General features: G+C 38.7%; 1 protein-coding gene and 1 long non-coding RNA gene across 2 annotated transcripts; both read right to left on the bottom strand.

Moving 5' to 3' along the window:
* Positions 1–4,012: 4,012 nt before the first annotated feature.
* Positions 4,013–9,383, bottom strand: LOC113009171 (uncharacterized). Its single transcript, XR_003270123.2, has 3 exons — positions 8,002–9,383; positions 4,532–4,650; positions 4,013–4,463 (listed from the first exon to the last, which is right to left on the bottom strand). It is a non-coding gene; the product is annotated as an uncharacterized LOC113009171 (long non-coding RNA).
* A 2-nt stretch (positions 9,384–9,385) lies between these two features.
* Positions 9,386–18,858, bottom strand: LOC113028446 (uncharacterized). Its single transcript, XM_080295849.1, has 6 exons — positions 18,846–18,858; positions 15,076–15,426; positions 14,322–14,609; positions 13,954–14,103; positions 9,618–12,147; positions 9,386–9,524 (listed from the first exon to the last, which is right to left on the bottom strand). Exons 1-6 carry the CDS (start codon positions 18,856–18,858, stop codon positions 9,386–9,388), a joined length of 3,471 nt encoding a protein of 1,156 aa, XP_080151975.1.
* Positions 18,859–19,238: the final 380 nt, after the last annotated feature.

The raw sequence follows: 19,238 nt of genomic DNA on the forward strand, positions 1-19,238 counted from the left end.
CCTGTCTTTTTTTCATTCTAGCTGAAGTACGAGACAAACTGTGTTCCTTCTCAGATCAATATGAAACACGTAATATTTTTTCTGAATACAGGACGATTCCATTTTTTATGGGATGGTTGGCAACTCTACTAACTAACCTTATGAATAAAATAAAGTTTACTATCAGTAACATCATGACACCCAACCAGCTGTATAGAAACTCCGTCATGCTAGCTAGTAGCAGTACGAGTTATTGTAACTGAGTGTCAGCACAACAAAATAAACTCCTAAAATCCTAAAGTTGGTTTATATCTGACCCACATATAGTTCAGTTCAGTTCACCTGACACTCGGACCTGCGGCCGCCTCGGGTCTCTCCTCCTGCCTCCCCTTTCCCTCATCCACCTGCTGGCCTCTGTAGAAGCTCCACCATTGCCACCACCAAACAACTGAGGGTTTTTTTACACATCTGGCAGCATCTGGCCAATCCGCCATCTTTCATCTTTTATACCGTTACTAAATAAAAAAAAAAAAAGTCATTGGCCGCAAAAAACGAAAAATCACCATCGGCCCAGTCCAGCTATGATTGCAATAATAACCTGTCTGACCTTTAAGATTCTTGGCAAAATACCATCAAAATCAATGTTCATTGTTGATATCGGGAACAGAGAGAGGAAATGGGTTAAGAAAAAGAATACTAATATTAAATAAAAAAATATGATTAAAAAAACAACAAACAAAAAACAAGCTTTAGCATTATTAGCTTAGAATAATGATCGTAATTTTGATCACTGGATATCTTATTTTTTTCTTTACATTTTGGGAACTTTTTTTCCTTTCTTTGTTCTTGTTTTTTTTTTTTTTTGTTTAATGAAATTTTAAATTGAAATGAAAAAGTAAAATAGTTTTGTTGAAAACTGTGCTTTCTACCTCCTTACTGTGCATAGCAATAAACTGAATTCCCTATTGTAGACACATTCCGAAGCTCCATGTGAGAGGACCTAAAGTTGATATAGAGTAGGGCTGCAACGATTCATCGAGTAATTCAAATAATTTAAATATAAAAAGTTCTTAACACAAATTATTTGCTGCTTTGTGTTAATGCAGATAATCTATATCCTAATTAAAAAATAATGATTTCTTATTGTTTATGGTTAATGAACTGGACCTCTTGACTATGTTGAGTTTATAGACTTTACGATTATCTGTTTATTAATAATACTAAAATCAACATTTTTTACATTTGCATTACTTTCTTTAAAACAAAGAAAGCAATTGCCAGTTTCAGGTCTACAGTTGCTCTAACTGTCTCCTGTGTTTTTTCTGGTCACAGGAGGCAAATGGAATGATGTAAAGTGTTCCGCTCAACGTCCATCCCTGTGTGCCCTTACTCTGTAAATGATGCTGAGCCGATGCAAAGAGTTGCTGCACCCACCAGATTTTGTGTCATCAGCTTCCAGTATTAGAAGGCCTTTTTTTGTTTTCTGGTTCACTGTAACAGCAAACAGGAACTGGATTTCCTATTAGTCCTATACATTCTATAATGTTAAAGTGAGACCATGTGGACAAACATGCTACATGTTTCATTCTGCAGTAATAAATAAATAATGACTAAAGATAAAACATTATTTTAATTCTGTTTTTCTTCCAAAGTAAGAGTAGACCTCTTGGGGATGACATTACAAAAGCAAAGTATTTTGTATGAAGACTCGTAACTGGCATTCAGCAGGGCAACATAGCAGGTGATGAACTGGGTCATACTGGTCTTTTAACACTTTTTTCTTTTTTTTGGCTTTCCTGCATTATCATAAAAACAAGAGTTTCTTCTTTCTTTAAAGTGTCATGCCCAATATCCATTGTACTTTTACAGTCGGGCGTATCTGCACATCATTTTTGGCATCCACCAAAGGAAAGGGGGAAAAAAGCCTGTTGCACATTGTGTCAAGAAAGTGTTAATCCTAGAAACATTGCAAAACATTTCCTAGCAAAGTGGGTGATCTGTGACTTCTGTGCAACCAACTATCCCAGATTGCATTTCGTCCAAAACTCAAATGCACCATTGGTGGAGGATAGCGGCTAATACTATGAGTAAAGTTTGAAATATTACTGCTTCTGCAACACAAACATATTTTCAGGTGAGACTGTAGATGTGTAAATTTCAAATATCTGCTTGATTTATCAAGACATCACATATTTGCAAAATATGTCTTGTTTATTTCAGTGTTTTACTTGTTCCAGAACAAATCGGTTTTGTTGAGATTACAGTTAAATGAAAACGTCCAGGCATGAAGCTTAAGTCTTACTTGGAGAGCTGTTAGTATATTTTGAAATCAATTTTTCACTCGTTGTTATCCCCTGATGTAAAAATGCGCTGTTCTTATTTTAAAAGCTGACTCTGAATTAAATCCAACAGAAATATTTTAATCCAGGAGTAAAACATTTTTACGAGGAGCAAAAATGGCATGTTACTATATGGAGAACCTGAAGACTGCTCCAGTAATGATCATGTAATGTTATCTGCACATTTAGCACTTTAGCATCTCCTAGTGGTTAGCTTGGATAGTGTGGTCAAGTGATTTTTTTTCTGGGTTGCTTTCCTTTAGGGACACATGAGTAGGAGGAGGCATGAGGCCATTTTAGTACTGGCAATTGCACAGTGGCTGTATCCAGTTCACGGTCTGCAGCCTTAACGGTCCACAAGGGCCGCATACTCAAAGACTGCTAAGGCCTGAAGTGAGAGGCTTGTGAAATGGGACGGTCTAACCAACACGTTCTCACTCCCAACTCGTCAAACGTGTGACGCATGGTCAGGCTCCCTCTGCTTCACTTATCGACGCGCAGGGTACCCCCCTCGCGTCGAGAATTGACGTGCACGGTCCTCTCATTGAATACTATAGAGCTCCCTAAACGTTGCTTATTGACCACAAGAGATTGCCGCGGAAGAGCCTGTTGTCCGTATATTTATATATTTCCAAAATCACATGGTAGTGACGTATACAGAACACAATAAATTATATAATGTAAACAACTACCTGAGAAACAGCAGATACAGCAGATACATTAATTATAGGCTGTTACTTTTGTATCGTTTATTGCATTAATGGAGGGAGTGGTGTATGCTGGGTAATGGCACAGCTAGCTACTGGGTGACTTTATTCACCCGCTTCGGCTGTTATCAGTCCATACAATGGGCGTTATTAGCACAAATCAGTCCCATAGATATGGGCCATCTCCTGCTAGATTGTTCAGAAGGTTGTTATCATCCATCCAGATGGAGGATCACTAACAGGAGCATGGGAAGTAGTGATGGTAAATTTGATTCTTTTTACTGAATCGAGTTTTAATGAGTCACTCACCAAAGTGAATCGTGTTTTTTGAGTCATTTGATTCACTGAGTCAGTTGACCAGAGAGTGCAAAAAATTTACATTTTCACTCAAACTTAATTTGTTTCTCCTTTCATGTAAATCCCACTGCTAAGATGAATGATTCTAAAAAAAACAACTATTTTATAGAGCAAAAAAGAGCAAAAACATTTCTAAAATTAAGCAATTTCCTATCAAAACTGCTTAATAAACATTTATTTTGTTTATTTTTATTTTATTAGTATTTTCCTTAACTGTGTTAAATATATATTTTCTCATCTAAATGTCCACTGAGCTGTGAGCCAGGGGGCGGTAATGCGCCTTAACATTGGTGCCAACCAAGAAGAAGAAGAAGCTGTGAGCCAGGAGGGAGGTGGTGAGTGGGTGAGTGAGTGATTCGTTCGCTCGCTCTATGATTCAGCACAGGAGGGAGGGGGTGAGCGAGTCCTGAGTGATTTGCCTACGCTTACGATTCAACACAGGAAGGGTGAGTAGCTCAAATGTGTTGTTAGCATGTTAGCAGAGCAATGCTACTGTGAACTGAGGAGCTATTTTCTTGATGTGAGCTTCTACTCGGGGTTTTTTCTTCCAGTTCAGAGCAGGAATGCTTTTGTTAAGAAACTGGCTGTTGTTTCCCAACCCCCCCCCCCGCAATTTTAATTATAAGCTAGATATATTTCTACTAAGCGAATTAGTTTGCTAATGCTGGGCAGACACTGCGATTTCTTTCAGTCACGCGATTCAGCTCCTGTTCAAACTGTACGGTTGACTCGCAGGGGTTAGAAGTTCATAGGTCACGATGCAGGGTCTCACAGTATACGGCCCGATGCTCTGATGCGACCTGAGTGTATTAAAATATGTGAAATAAATGTATGCTGTGAGCAGTTTTCCTTAAATTCACAAAAATCACAAAAAAATGTTGAGATCTCCTGCCTTTTCTTAGCCCTGTTGTGTGATCTGCTGAGGTGAGACTTCAATGCCCCTCGTGTCCTAAACGAACAGACGCAGTCACTGTAAACACAGGGCAAATGAAATCCTCTTCTATGTCGTAGCTGGTGATGTCTTAAGAGTACTTCTTGGCTTGAACAGACAAAAGAGCAGAACTGGCACTGCATACAAAAGCTATAATGAGAAGAGAGGAGAGGACAGTGTCAACAATTCAAAAGAAACCTGAATTAATCTCAAATTACCTGATAATGTGTTTGGGGCGGGGGGCGGGCACTCCTGTTCTGATTCCTCTCCTTACCAACTCCTCATCAGTCCCTCATAAATCAGGACAAGCAGTGGTCTGGAGTTGGCTTTTAATTCTCTAAAAATAAAAATAGCAATTAGTTTTAAAATAAAACACCAGCTAAGGCTGGGTATCGTCACTGATTTCTAGAATCGATTCAATTCCGATTCACAAGGTCCCGAATCGATTCGATCCACGATTCGATTTAATTCGATTTGATTCGATTTAAATCTGGGAAATTTTGACAGTCAGAGATATAATTCAGATCAGGACATTTACATATTTTTGTATCTATAAAAAGGAAGCTGACACTCTCAAGACTTTATCCAAGGTGTGAGCATCACAGCAGATGCCTTTGTGTCAAAGTAGCTGAAGATAAAACACAGAAAAACATGTAGGTGATTTTCCTGGCCTGGGATTTTATAAAAATATAAAAATATTCATCAAAAACGAAAGAAAACCATTAATTAATCAACATTACCTCTGACGTTACAGCGGTTTTATTAGAGACACGGCTAAGCATTTTGCATTTTGAATAATTTTAAAAAGTTTCAATTTGTTCAGTATTGAACAGCAGAAATGAGGTTTTCTTTTCGGAAGAATGTAAAAGGGAAAAAAACACCGGCCGACAGCGCTGTAAGCAACAGTAGACTTGTGTAACAAGCAAGCGAATAATGAAGAAAGCGAAACTGTTCGAGAGAGAGAGAGAGAGAGAGGGGGGGGGGGGGGGGAGGGAGAGAGGGAGAGCTGCGCATCGCAATGGAAGCAAAACAGTAAAAGAGTGAATTCATGACGATGTTTATGTGAAGCGTTTGGATCTTCTTTTGCTGCTGGTTCGGTCAATATTGTTTGGAGAGTAGTGATGGGTCGTTCGCGAACGAAATGGCTCTTAGAGCCGACTCTTTGACGTGAACGACGCGAGCCGGCTCCTTATCACGAGCCGTCACGTGGTTTTTTTTTTCTTTCTTTCTCTCACCCCCTCTCTCTTGCACTTTTCTTCCGCTTCACTCAGCACGCGAGCCTTGTGCTTTACGCTGGGCAGAGGGGGGAGGGGCGGTAGTTACACTGAGTAGCACAGGAACAGAGCCAGAGGGAGAGAGAGAGAAAGAGAGCCAGGGACAACAACGTCACATTAGAAAGGTATAGTAATCATCCACAACTATTTTCGGTTGCAGATGATAAAGGATTCAGAAAGTTTATTCATGCAGGTCCATATGACAGAAAATATGCATCTTCTTTTTGTTTTCATATTTTAATTTATATTTAATTGTGTTGTGGTTTGCAGTGTTTTGTGTTGTTTCACTTTAAATTTGTAAAAGGAAAAAGCTGAAAATTTAAATAGTTAAAAGTTGAAATGTGAATAGTTGATTTTTGTATTATATGATTTATTTATTACATTTTATGTGGAGTGAAAAAATAAAAGTATATTTACGGTGGCCCCTAGAGACAAAGCACATACAAACTTCAAATCACGTACAAACTCTGAAGCACGTACAAACTCCAAAACACGTAAAAACACGTACAAACTCCGAAGCACGTAAAAACTCAGAAGCACGTAAAAACTCAGAAGCACATAAAAACTCAAAACACGTACAAAAGACAACAGAAGTGCTCCAGGATGCTGGGCGCAGTGTTGAGCCTTTGTTATCTTGTGGCTACACAAGCCAGCAAGTACCAACGACCGGATTTGGTGTTTGGTAGTAACAGGTAAATGAACTTTTTATTTAAATTATTTGAATATATATGAGTGCCTGTGTATAAATACACAAACAATACACATATGCTTTCAATTGCGTAATTTAAGTGATCTAGTAGCTCTGCTTTGGAAGTTCAGTTCATGCTAGAAATGTGTTTTGGAGTTTGTACGTGTTTTGTCTCTAGGGGCCACCACATATATTTATACATAAAAATATCTAAATAAAACCACTTTTTTTACGTTAGTAATTCCTTTTGTGCATAATTTTATATTATTGTTAATAATAAATTAATTAAAGCAACAAAACAACCTGAAGAGCCGGTTCGGAGCCGAAAGAGCCGACTCTTTTTAGTGAGCCGAACCGAAAGAGCCAGTTCTCTAAAAAGAGCCGGATATCCCATCACTATTGGAGAGAGATCAAACTAACAGCTTTAGAATCAGCACGTAAAGGGCGTGAACACAAAGCGCGGACCCGGATCAGCGAGCTGTCGGCTTTCAGCCGCGACTGTGAGAAAGGCGACATCTAACTGATTCTGATCCGCGGGTCGCGCTGTGTGTTTAAGTCTATGTGCAGAATCCCTGTACCTGCTCTCATTTACTGTTTGGTGGTTCTTGAAATTTTGTGAGATGTCACCAGAGATTCTGGCATTTCGGACAAAATAAATTTATATTAAAAAATCGATTCAGGATTTTAATGAATTGATTTTACGTTATCCAAGCCAGAATCGATTTTAATTGATGAATCGATTATAAAAACCCACCCCTAACACCAGCTTCCTGACATTACTTACGAATTTTTTTCTCCTGTCCTAATTTTTTTTTGGCTCACTAAAGTGAGCTGATTCTGCCTTGTAAAATGCCATGTGAAACACAGTAAAACAAATAATTTACAAAACATACATTACATCAAATGTTTAATTTATTATTAACAAATTGTATTCTACATGGAATGCACCAACAGTATACTGGGATGTATTATGTAAGCCAAGGATAATTTTGTGTGATTGGTTTTACAACTTAGAATGACAAACATTGGATTGAGAGTATGAGTGGGATAAAACTCCTGAAGCATCTGTTTAAATTATCAGTGCATTTATTAATGGTGCTCCATAAATAAACCAAAACAATGTTGTTTTGTGCATAACAAAAAGCTCACAATTGTGCAGTCAAAATGTAAAATAAAAGATGCTGAGCATAATAACAAAGACAGATTTTGCAGCTGCTCTGTTTCCAAGTTCTACTGTGCAACTGACAGCCTGGAGTTTGAAATCCTCTTTGTAACCGTGTCTCTTACAGGTGCCATTTATGGTCCTTACACGCATAATATGGTAATATTACGTTGAAGCAGAGTACGTATCACTCTGCGAGTCTCCTCGGTAGCCGTAATGCTCCAACAATCCATCAAGCAGTGCAGCTTCATAGCTTACCAAAGTCGTACCAAAACATTTTTTGACATATTTTTTTAAGCTGTGTACCACATAAAATTGGTTCGAGGTCAGGAAGCACAACCAGAATTCATACATAAGGCAGACTGTCGATTTTTGAGATGAAAGGATTTTAGGCCGTGCGTCAACGCGTTAGCCCGGTTAGCTCACTAACGCCACCCAGCCCCACGCACGGGGTGATCCGCGGTAACTAGTCAACGGAGATTTGCCCCGTTAATGCAGTTATGGCATTAACTTTACGCTGACAGCACTAAAATAGTAATCTTCAAATGTTTTCTTTTTACCGACCAGCTCCTCTTTGATAGCTGCCGTGTCCATCTTGTCGTTGCCTGCAGGTGAAGCGATGGGGGAGGGGGAGTTGTGTTCAGTGAAGGAGAGAGGCGGAGTAACACAGCGTAGAGACAAAAGTGGACGAAAGAGAGGCAAACTTGCGGCTCCACGAGTATAATTATAATGTAACATAGACTACATCGATATAAACGATATTGTCACATCTCATATTTCATTTAGTTCATTTAGTGGAGCTCGCTGGCCATGAGGACTCCACCACCCCATTCACACAGAAACTAAAGCACACATTTTATTGGCTAAATGTGATTCGAACAAATTAAACGACACGGCAGCAGGTGCCCCCGAACTTTATTTTATTTTATTTAAATAGCGGCGGGGGGTTGCTGCCGTTGGTCATGAGTGAGCCAGCCTATTTTGTTTCGTTCGGTGGTATGGCGGCCACAGACTGCACTTCATGAAATACGCATAGGGGGTGTCGCGGAGGCTTGTCAGATATGAGCGCGCCTCTTTAGTAGCGAAGTTTGTCGGATTTTCATTGTTTTGTGACATGGCACGTAGTTTGTGACATGGAATCTTAAATGATATAGTAAACATACCCATAAGCCAGAAATTATGTTTTTGGAGTGGCACAAATAATTTGTGTGGCATCTTATTGAATGCAGAACAACTGATTGTTCTGTAAATAGTTATTTACAAAATCAAGGTAAAAGGTAAATGGATGCAAATAACTTTGTTGTTTGCAAAACTTGTGCAAATTGACAATTTATATTTGCATTTAAAGTTATGAAATATGATTCATTAAACATGTTTGTTGCTGTTACAGTAAAAATATAACTTTTTCTACTCAGTTCATATGTTTTTTGTCTGATTTTAGATCAATTGTGTTAATACAGTATGTCAAAATGAAAACATAACTGTAAATTCAGACACGTGAGGTTGTGCTGAAAAGAATGATACCAAACAAGGCGAAGTAGATAGATTTTAAAGGTAAAATGTGGAGAGAAAATCACAGAGTACATGCAGAACTGAAGAATATGATATGAACAGAAGAATTATGTTTTGATGCATTAGCAGATATATTTATTCAAAAAAATATCAACATGAAATAAATTAATTTTAAAGTTGAATATTTCCAAGTCACATAACCTTCAAATTGACTTTCTCTTTGCAGCAGAGGTTTTGAGTTTGAGCTAAAACAAGCTGCTCTTTTGTTCCTGAATGTTATTCCACCTCCATCAGATCTTCATCCTTTTCTTTCAGACATTCTTGTGGTTCTGTTTGAACTGGCAGCATCTGCTGATCTTTGGTCCATTGCATGGGTTCATACGATTGTGATGTTGCAGCATATTGACTGTGAGCTGCATCATGAACATTCATATGATCATTGTAACGGTGGACCCAAGAAATACCAGCCGGAGCGACTTTTGACAGTGCAGAACTCTTTATTAAGCTCGGGTTGTAGTGGACACATATACTCCGCGCTCTCTTTCTCTGCTGTCACGTTCCTTCTCCGTCTGTCACTGCCAACACATAAAGAGACACAATCACTGTCAGATCCCAGCACACCTGTTCACCCCGCCCCTGCGCCGCCCCGGGAGCTCACTGCGTCACGCCTCCTCTGCAGCTGGCCAAGGACCACACCCACGCCACAATCATAATTTTGTTTTTTCACATACTTTTTTGGCTTTTTAAAATTCTGATGCTTGCGTGCTCTTCTTTCTTCCTCAACTTTCTGTTTCTTGACTGGCAGTGTGCAGACCTCATTCAGTTTCAGTGCATTTGGACGATTTCTACTCTGGTTATTCTTTTGATCAAAATCACATGTTCGTTGCATCGGCTCCTCCTCCTGTTTTTCTTCCACACAGACTCCTCTCTCTGTGAGACTGACAGATTCTTCCAGCTGCTGTTTTTCATTTACGTTCACTTGTTGCTCCGCCTGCAGCTCTCCTTCATGTGGGAGTTGTAGTTTTTCTCTCTCCTTGTCCTTCCTCTTTGTTTCCTCAGATCTGAGCCCTTCATTAACCTCCAGCTTCTTTCCCTGAGCTCCTTCTTTCCTCTCTGCTCCTCTCAGTTTCTCTGGCTGCTCTCTGATTTGTTCTGGGCTCTGTTGACATGTTTCCTCTGGTTGTTTCTTGTGGTTTTGTCCTTGTATTTTCAGATGTGTATCCAGTGGAACTTGGACTGATGAAATCATGCTTTCTGTCTGACCCCTCTGTTCCTCTGGTTGGTTTTTATTATCTTTCCTTATTTTCAGTTCTCCCTCATCTTTCTCTCTTTCCCTTCGTGTCTCTGATTGAAGTCTCCTCTGGTTTTCCTCTCTCTGTTGTTCTGCCTCCAGTTTTTCTCTCCATGTCTCCTTCTGTGGCATAAACACAGAATTTACTTTGTTTACTTCACCACTGTTTTCCTCTGCTCTCTTTTTCTCAGTTTCTGACTCTTTCATGTCCACATTTCTCTCCATCTGTCTTTTTTCTACAAGCTGCTCTTGTTGTCTCTCTTTTTCTCTCCGTGGTTCCTGATCACTGCTCAGATGAAAAGAAAAATTAAAGGACTTTTCTTCTCCTAATAGCATGGGCTCCTCTTTATGTTCTTCTGTAAATGGTGAAAACTGAAGTCCTGAATATTCTTCAGCCTCCATCAGATCTTCATCCTTTTCTTTCAGACATTCTTGTGGTTCTGTTTGAACTGGCAGCTTCTGCTGATCTTTGGTCCATTGCATGGGTTCATACGATTGTGATGTTGCAGCATATTGACTCTGAGGAAAATTGTCAACGTCCATAAACTGATCATTTTGTTTGTTCACACACTCTTTTACCTTTTGGGAATTCTGATGCTTCCTTGCTTGCATTTTCTCTTCCTTGACTGGCAGTGTGCAGACCCCATGTGGTTTTCTGCTCTGGGTGTCGACCTCCATCAGCTCCTCCTCCTGTCTTTCTTGTAGACAATTTTTTGTTCTTTGATTCTTCCTCTCTGTTTTTTCTTCCTTGCGATATTGTTTTTTATTGTCTTTCCTTATTTTCAGTTCTCCCTCATCTTTCTTTTTTTCCCTTCGTGTCTCTGGTTGAAGCCTCCTCTGGTTTTCCTCTCTCTGTTGTTCTGCCTCCAGTTTTTCTCTCTGTGTCTCCTTCTGTGCCATAAACACAGAATAAAGATTGTTTACTTCACCACTGTTTTCCTCTGCTCTCTTTTTCTCAGTTTCTGACTCTTTTATGTCCACATTTCTCTCCATCTGTCTTTTTTCTACAAGCTGCTCTTGTTGTGTCTCTTTTTCTCTCCGTGGTTCTTCATGTGTTTCTTGTTTCATTTCAAACTGAGGCTCATTCACAGTCACAGCAGATGTTTTTGTTCCTGGACTGTCGGTGTTGCTTCTTTGCTCTGTTTCTTCCTGTTTTTGTTTTTTATCATGATCATTTCGTTGTGTCTCTTTTTCCTTTTCTTCTCTTCCTGTCATGTCTTGTGTTTCTACTGTAATCAAAGACTCTTTGTCACTAACAGTTAATGGATTTATTCTCTTTTCTTCTGGCCTGTCAGTGTCCCTTGTTTGAACTGTTTCTGTCACAGGCTGATTTTGTTGTGTTTCTCCATCTTTATTTCTCTGCTCTCTGGTGTCCACATTATGTGTTTCATGTCTTCCTCTCCTGCTCTGTTCTTCATGTGTTTCTTGTTTCATTTTAAACTGAGGCTCAGTTTTAGTCACAGCAGATGTTTTTGTTTCTGAACTGTCAGCGTCCACTTCTTTGCTCAGTTTCTTTTTGGTTTTTTTCATGACCATTTTCTTTTGTCTCTTCTTCTTTCCACTGTTGTTCACATCATCCTTTTCTTCTCTTCCTGTCATATCCTGTGTTTTGTGTTCCATCTTAATCAAAGACTCTTTGTCATTAACAGTAGATGGATTTATTCTCTTTTCTTGTGGACTGTTTATGTTCTTTATTTGTTCTGTTTCTAAAACAAACTCATCTTGTTTGGTTTCTCTGTCATCTTCATGTCTTTGGTCTTCTCTGCTGTCCACATCATCATCTTCTTCTCTTCCTGTCATGAGTGGTTTGCTTTGTTCTTCCACCACTGGCATCCCACTGTTTTTAGAGTTGATCGTGTTTTTCTTCCTGGCCTGTTCAGCTCCATCCTCCTCACTCTTCTTTTTTTCTGTCAAATAAAAGAAGCAGTAGAAATGGATGAAGAACAATATGAAACAAAGTTCTTGTTGTTTTTTGGTAAATGGGTAAACGTGAGAAAAAATAAATAAATTACACATTAAAGTATTTGAAGCAACCTCAATAAATGAGCAGTGATTGAGATTTAGTGCCATCTAGTGGTGAATTTACAGATTAAAACCAACTGTTTGCCTTGCGGATGCACAGAAACAGTGACAGACATCACCAGTGTTGGGGAGTAACACAATACACGTACCACCGTTACATATTTAAAATACACAAAATGAGTAACTGTATTCCGCTACAGTTACCATTTAAAAAGGTGGTATTCAGAATACAGTTACTCTGTTGAAATAAATGGATTACACGGCGGTATTTTCCTGTTTCATATGTTAGGCTATGTCCTCTCTATTTTTGGTAATTCCACGTCGTGGAAACCAAACAAAACACTCATCAAGAGGCTCTAATGTCTGTGTCTCATGTCACCTCTACTTCCGGCCCGCATAATGACCTGAAGAAATATTTTTAAAAGTGATTGTTCAAAAACTTATTCAATATGAAGGCAATAGGCAGAGTGTTACAGGCACAGCCCTAAAGAATGTAGCCTCATGGTCAGTGTAGCCCAGTTGTAACTAAGCTATTAAGACTCGACTGCAGCCTTTCAAAGCCTCTCTCTGTCTCTTGCTAGCAGAGTTGACCCAGACAACAAAGTAAAGCTAGTTTTCAGCTACGAGCCCAAAATGAACCAGACGTATTAGCCAGAGGTCCCTTTACTACGGTTCAGAGCTGCAGACCTGTTTTATATACGCGCGGAATAGTTTTCTATACGGGATCACTGCAAAAAGTCCAGCCTTACCTAATGGCCACCCTACTCTTACTCATTTTATATTAAGATTTAAAAATCTAGTTGGTATTGGTATGGCGAGTATCCTTCAGTAATAGTAATAAATCACACAGCCATAGTACATTCATGTAGTTGTAAAAAGAATTATAATATATTAAGTAATCCAAAGTTTTCTGTTACGTTACTCTCATTGAGTAACATAATGGAATACATTACAAAATACTGTTTGGGGCATGTAATCTGTAATCTGTAGTGGAATACATTTTAAAAGTAACCTTCCCAACACTGGACACCACACATGAGTAGTCATCTATATTCTTGAGCTATTTGGCTCCATCTATCTTAATGACCTCATAGTACCAAATCACCCCAATATAACATGTTGTCATGAGACTGATATCTAAAATATTCCCTCTCTCATGCTGTCTCCCTCCTCTCCCTTTGTCTTTAAACAACAGTAGCACTGTTTCCATGAGCACCCTGTTTATCAACAGCTCTGGAGACACTTGTTGTTAATCCAAGCCTCAACAGATCCAGTATGGAAATATGGGACCGGCACTGGGAGTACATTGATTTTTTTGGGGGAAGGTTTGCGTCCTGTGGGTTCCTAGTTGTATGTTCCTAGCCAACATACATTCTTACAGCCAACAAATACAATACACTAGAAATGTTGGTGGATTTTGAGTTTCTCTACTAATAAACAATGATGAGCAGACTCTGTGGAACTGAACCATTTTTAGGGTTAAGAAGTCAACAATTCTATTCTTCAGGTGATTGTTGTTCTAATAGATCCCTTTAAATCTTTTACACTGGACTCAGAAATATTTTTAGAAGTAACACATAAAATCATTTCTTGATAGATTGATTGATTATATGAGAAATAATAATAATAATTATTCTTATTTACGAGGGTAAAACACAATTATTCATCATTTAGAGAAAACAATGACTTACTGAATTTGCCTCTTCTCCACTTCCATGCAAAGAAAACTGCACCAATTAGAAGAAGAACAACAGCAACACTGACAGCCGAGGCAACAGTGACATTTGGATTACTGATTGGACGACTGGGTGGACCAGAAGGACTGACCAAGAAGAAATCATCTGAAATTAATAAAACAATTCATAATTCATTGTTTACAATATATATTAGTAAAATATCATTCTTTGATTCATATCTTTAACACTTCTTCTCTCAGACCTTTATGGGTCACCAAATCATATGTGTCCATCTCTCCCTATCCCAGCATCCTCCTCTGTCACCTCTCTTACGCACTTGCCATTGCTCGTTGTCGCCCCATTAAATAAAACATTCGATTTACCTGGAACATGTATGTGTGTCTCTCTGCGCTGGTTGGTGTTCCTCTGTTGGACTCTGCAGGTGATGTTGTTGCTGTGTCTCTTCTCCACAGTCACTCTGCTGCTGACAGTATAGAGGTCATCAGGACCTCTGAGGGTCTCTGTAGGTCCAGCAGAGAGGAGGTTTCCCTCACCGTCCAACCACAGCAGCTCAGGCTCTGGATACCAGCCTGCAGACTCACACTGTAACACCACTCCACTGATGGTTTTATTGAGGCCTGCAAAGCTGATAACAGGTGAGGAGACGGCACCTGGAAAAAGAGGCTTGTCTCACTTCACAGCTGGTGGACTTTGAACATAGTTCTGACTTCAATCTTTTCCTAACTGATAATGAGTTGTGTAACTTAATGAATGATAAGGCTTGTTTACTTTGTTGTAATATTTGTAATACTGGACACTACTACCAGAGAATACTGGAGAATAGAGAGATTATTTCTCAGCATAAACAAATGTTTTTGTGATATGTACCAATTGCTTGCCATGGAAATTGTCATGGAAATTGAAATATTGTCTTTATCTTTCTCTCTGCTACTAGCGTCTGAGGTGTGTGTTATGGAGACAGATTTTGGATTTTGAACTTCATGGTTCAATTCTTATCAACTCTGAGTTTCAGAGTTTTCTATTCTTTTGGCTAATGTTAGCCAATGTTAGCTGATGTTTAATAGTAAATGAATTGTTCTTAATAGAAGAAGCTAAATAACTTAGACATCCACTTACTAACAACAAGTTGAACATTAGAGTCTTTACGCAGGTCTGGAACAAAGCATCTGTATTTTCCCTCATCAGACGGTTTTACTCTGGAGATCTTCAGAGAAAGTTCTCCATGTTTCATTTCATTAATAAACAGAGATGTTCTGCCCTTGTAGGATGGATTTTGTAACTCAGGTCTCTCCGGCCACACATGGACTAATCTGAGGTCCAGGTCAGGTCTACTCCACTCCACAGTCATGTCTGAAGCATCCATGGTTGGGTAGAGGTAACATGGCAAAATGATGTCATTACCAATGGTTGCAGCAACTGGCTGATTCGGACCAATCACCTCTGACTGACCTGAGACAACAAAGGCTTCTGTTTTTATTTCACACAGAAATGAACAACAAACCTTGTTATTACTGTAAGCACATAACAGTTTGGTATAATTCCAGTGAGTCAGTGACTGGCGAACTTAACTAATGTGGTAACTTTGAATGTCTAAAAAAATAACATAAGCAGTTATGGATATTATTAATTAAATAATATAAATATCACAGATTTGGCCAGTTCATCGTGTTATTCCCAGTGAGAAAAGTAATAAAGAACTTAACCTTGAGATGAGAGTATGTCATGGCTGCACTTACAGCCACACAGTGGCAACATAAACCATATTAGTGTAGAGGCTTTTACATAACATTGCATTTACATTTGTGTTTAAATATAGGAATTAATTTACAGGACAATGAAGTTTGGTTTAGAATTAATTCACATATCCACATAACACTGCGTGTGTTACTGCGTTACTAAAACCGTGATTTTTTTTTGCGACAATGTCTCATGACATTGACGTAAGCGAGTGCGACGTTCATGACAACAGATCAACAATGGATAATAAACTGAGTGCGGGAGAGAGTATGACTGTGCAGCGTTTAAAGCGTGGAAGTACTGACCTTATTTTAAGTTTGATTCCATAAAAAGTGACAAAAACATTAGTGTCCGTTGTGCGTGGGAAGAAAACTTCTTTTTACAGCAAAAAACCCCCCTAAACTTCCAAGCAAGCTCCAAGTGCGCTACCACGTAATGGGAAACTCACAGAGAAACTCGCGGATTCTTCAACTGACCGCTGCAACACACCTGCACCAGGGTAAACCTCCGCCTACCCTACTCCTGGTTTACAGGTGAAAATAGAGCAACAGGACCGCTAGTCTTTGATTTTATTTATTTTCTGCTGTGTTTTACTTGCATCTATTTGAAAGACTGAGTGTAAACACAAAAAAATTATTTTATTTTATGTGCTGGAATGTGCAGAAAATAGGTTTAAATGTTAAACTAATTTCTTCAAGTCAGAGAATATTGCATATAATTTAATTTTTACTTGATGCATAAATTTAAAAGATTAAAAGTAATAAAACAAGTTTTATTGTTTCATTAGTTTTTTATTATTTTTTAAAAGGGACTTTTCCATTTGATTACATTTTGTATGATCGATTATGCAGAAAAAGTAAAATTGGGCTGAAAGATCTATCGCTTTATCACCTATTCAGGTTGTAAATCGTGTTTTTAAAAAGTAACTAAGTAACTAAGTAATTAATTACTTTTGAAAATAAGTAATCTGTAAATTAACGGTATTACTTTTTGGGGGAAGTAATCTGTAATTAGTTACTGATTACCTCCCTGAACCTGGTTTCTGCCTGTTAAAAGGGGATTCTTTCTTCCCACTGTTGCCAAAGTGCTTGCTGATTGGGGGTCATTTCATTGGTGGGGTTTACTCTGATCTCTCTGTATTATTGTTATCTTTACCTTTTAATACAATGCACCTTGAGGCAACTGTTGTTGTAGAAATAAAACTGAAATGAAATTAATTGAAACAAAAGTACACTGAGAAATTTTACAAGAAAAAAAAACATTAAGGCAGTTTTTTAAACAGAAATAGATTTTGGGAGTCCTATGATATAAAATAAATACAGTATCTAAAGTTGCTTCTATGAATAAATTTGCTCATAACCTGCCAGAAAAAAAAAATACTTGCTTGTTTTGGATCTTGACTTTGTCTCTTTGTTGATGTTGCTGGCCTTTGCATTTTATTACTTTTAGAGTAACATTTTGTGTCGGTTTTTTAAACAGTGTATGAGGTATTTGTACATGGTATATGGAAGGCTGTTAAGATGTTTTTAGTATATTATATGTGTGTGTGTGTGTTTGTGTATGTTTATGTTTGACCACTGTAGAATAAGGAGGGGATGTTTTTCTCATTATCATTTAATATTTTAATATGTCATGATTAGTTCATTAGAAGTATATAATCAGCTTTGCATTAAGCATGAATTGAAGTTTTTGATCTTATATTATTCTTTGCATTACAGTGATGGTGATAACTTTAATTTGATCTTTCTTACAGGTATCAGAATAATAACATGATTTTCCATTGCAGATGTAACCATGATCATTCCATACACATTGCAGTTTGTTGCTCATTCTAGAGTTGTGCTCAAGGTAATTAAAGGTTAAAAGCTACAGCCAGCGCGAGTCTGGCTGATCTATGGAGGGCAAAGGCTTTGAGCTTGGAAGGCCGCACGCGCTTACACAGCACTTATAAGATGTCATTCTTGGTGATTTTGTGCTTAGTCATGTTTTAATATGTTTTAAGTAGAAGTAGCTGATCCAGCAATATTCATTTAATATTATATACTTGATTTAGAGCAATACACACTGATGGTCTTAATAAATGAAAGAGTCCTTGTAGTTGCCATGTTGTGTCTCAGCAGGGTACAGACGGTTCCAGGAGAAGGGGGGCAGTTAGCGTCTGCCCTCGGGAAGGAGACAATGTTATTCTTTGTGTTAAATAAAATTGTCAATATTGATTGTATTACACCTGTCACTACGCATGAGGGGGCGTTCTAATACCCTGATTTCATAAAACTATGGAAATGTGTTTTTTGAGATGAGATCTGAGACTGTCTGCATACAGTGTCCATCTCCCACGTGTGTGATCATTAAATCATCGTTTGACTCAACCCGACCGGACCAGTGTTGTTATTGTGGGTTTTTCCTCTGGTGTCCATCTCCAATATTTTTGAACCATAACATTTTGGGGGCTCGTCCTGTGGTATTGGGGTGGACGTGCGAGGTGTGGACGGTCTGAGGTTGTCGAGCGGACAGGCACGGACCAGGGATCTGATGTGAGTGAGCTTCCCGGGTGCATCTAAAAGGTAAGGCACTGCCTGTTGAGTTGATTCCCAAATTGTGCCAAATTGGGCTGCATTAAATTAAAAGTTTGCTCACTGACGTTGCTGGTGGGTGTCTGTTTTGATTTTGATGAGAATCACCGTGTGTTATGCAGTTAAAGTTGTTTAAGAGTATTTAATGAAGTTGAAGAAATATGAAACTGTTCCAGAAGTAACAGAGAATGTTGGGTTTGAGTCCCTGGATATTGAGCTGAAGGCTCAGGTAGTTTGGTAGGGAAATTAGGACAGAAACTGTTCCAGAAGTAACAGATACTGTTTAATAGTTTTACAAATCAGGACAGAAACTGTTCCAGAAGTAACAGAGACTGTTTAATTGGTCGTAAAAAAGTTATCTTTCTTCGGTAGGACCCGTTATGGTAAAATTTTACAAAATCGGTTAGGTTAAAATTATTATAGGACGGCACCAGAAGTTGCTAAGAAGCACATAGCCCGGGGGTTACGCCCCCTCCTGGCCGTGGACGCGCGGTCTTGACCTGTCGGCGAACAGGGGTAGTTCAGTTTTGGTTTAACTGTGGGGTACAGGGCATCCCGAAATAAGCTAGGAGTTACCGAGACTCCTCATCGTTTGAAACGGTGTCATGTGCTTGTTTGGACAAAGTTAAATTGAGTTAGGGATTTTAGAAGTTAGGTCAGAAACTGTTCCCAGAAGTAACAGATACTGTTTGATTGATTACAAAAAAGTGAAGCTTTCTTCGGTTGGACCCGTTAATTTAAATTTGTCGAAATTTGTTAGGTGCTGAATTTGTCATGTCTGTCAGTGGTTGTAAATATAAGACGTCTTTGTGATATAAAATAGAGTTTTGTCTGAGCTTTGTGTGACCCTGCGTGTGATGAGAGCGCAGCTGCAGCGCTGAGAGCTATTTTTAGACGGTGTGTGAACATGCAAATGAGTGTGTGGCTGGGAGGAGAACAGAGCTTTTCACTTCCTGCCCAGAGTGTGTG

This window comes from Astatotilapia calliptera, chromosome 3 (assembly GCF_964374335.1).
Source record: "Astatotilapia calliptera chromosome 3, fAstCal68.1, whole genome shotgun sequence".
Taxonomy (NCBI): domain Eukaryota; kingdom Metazoa; phylum Chordata; class Actinopteri; order Cichliformes; family Cichlidae; genus Astatotilapia; species Astatotilapia calliptera.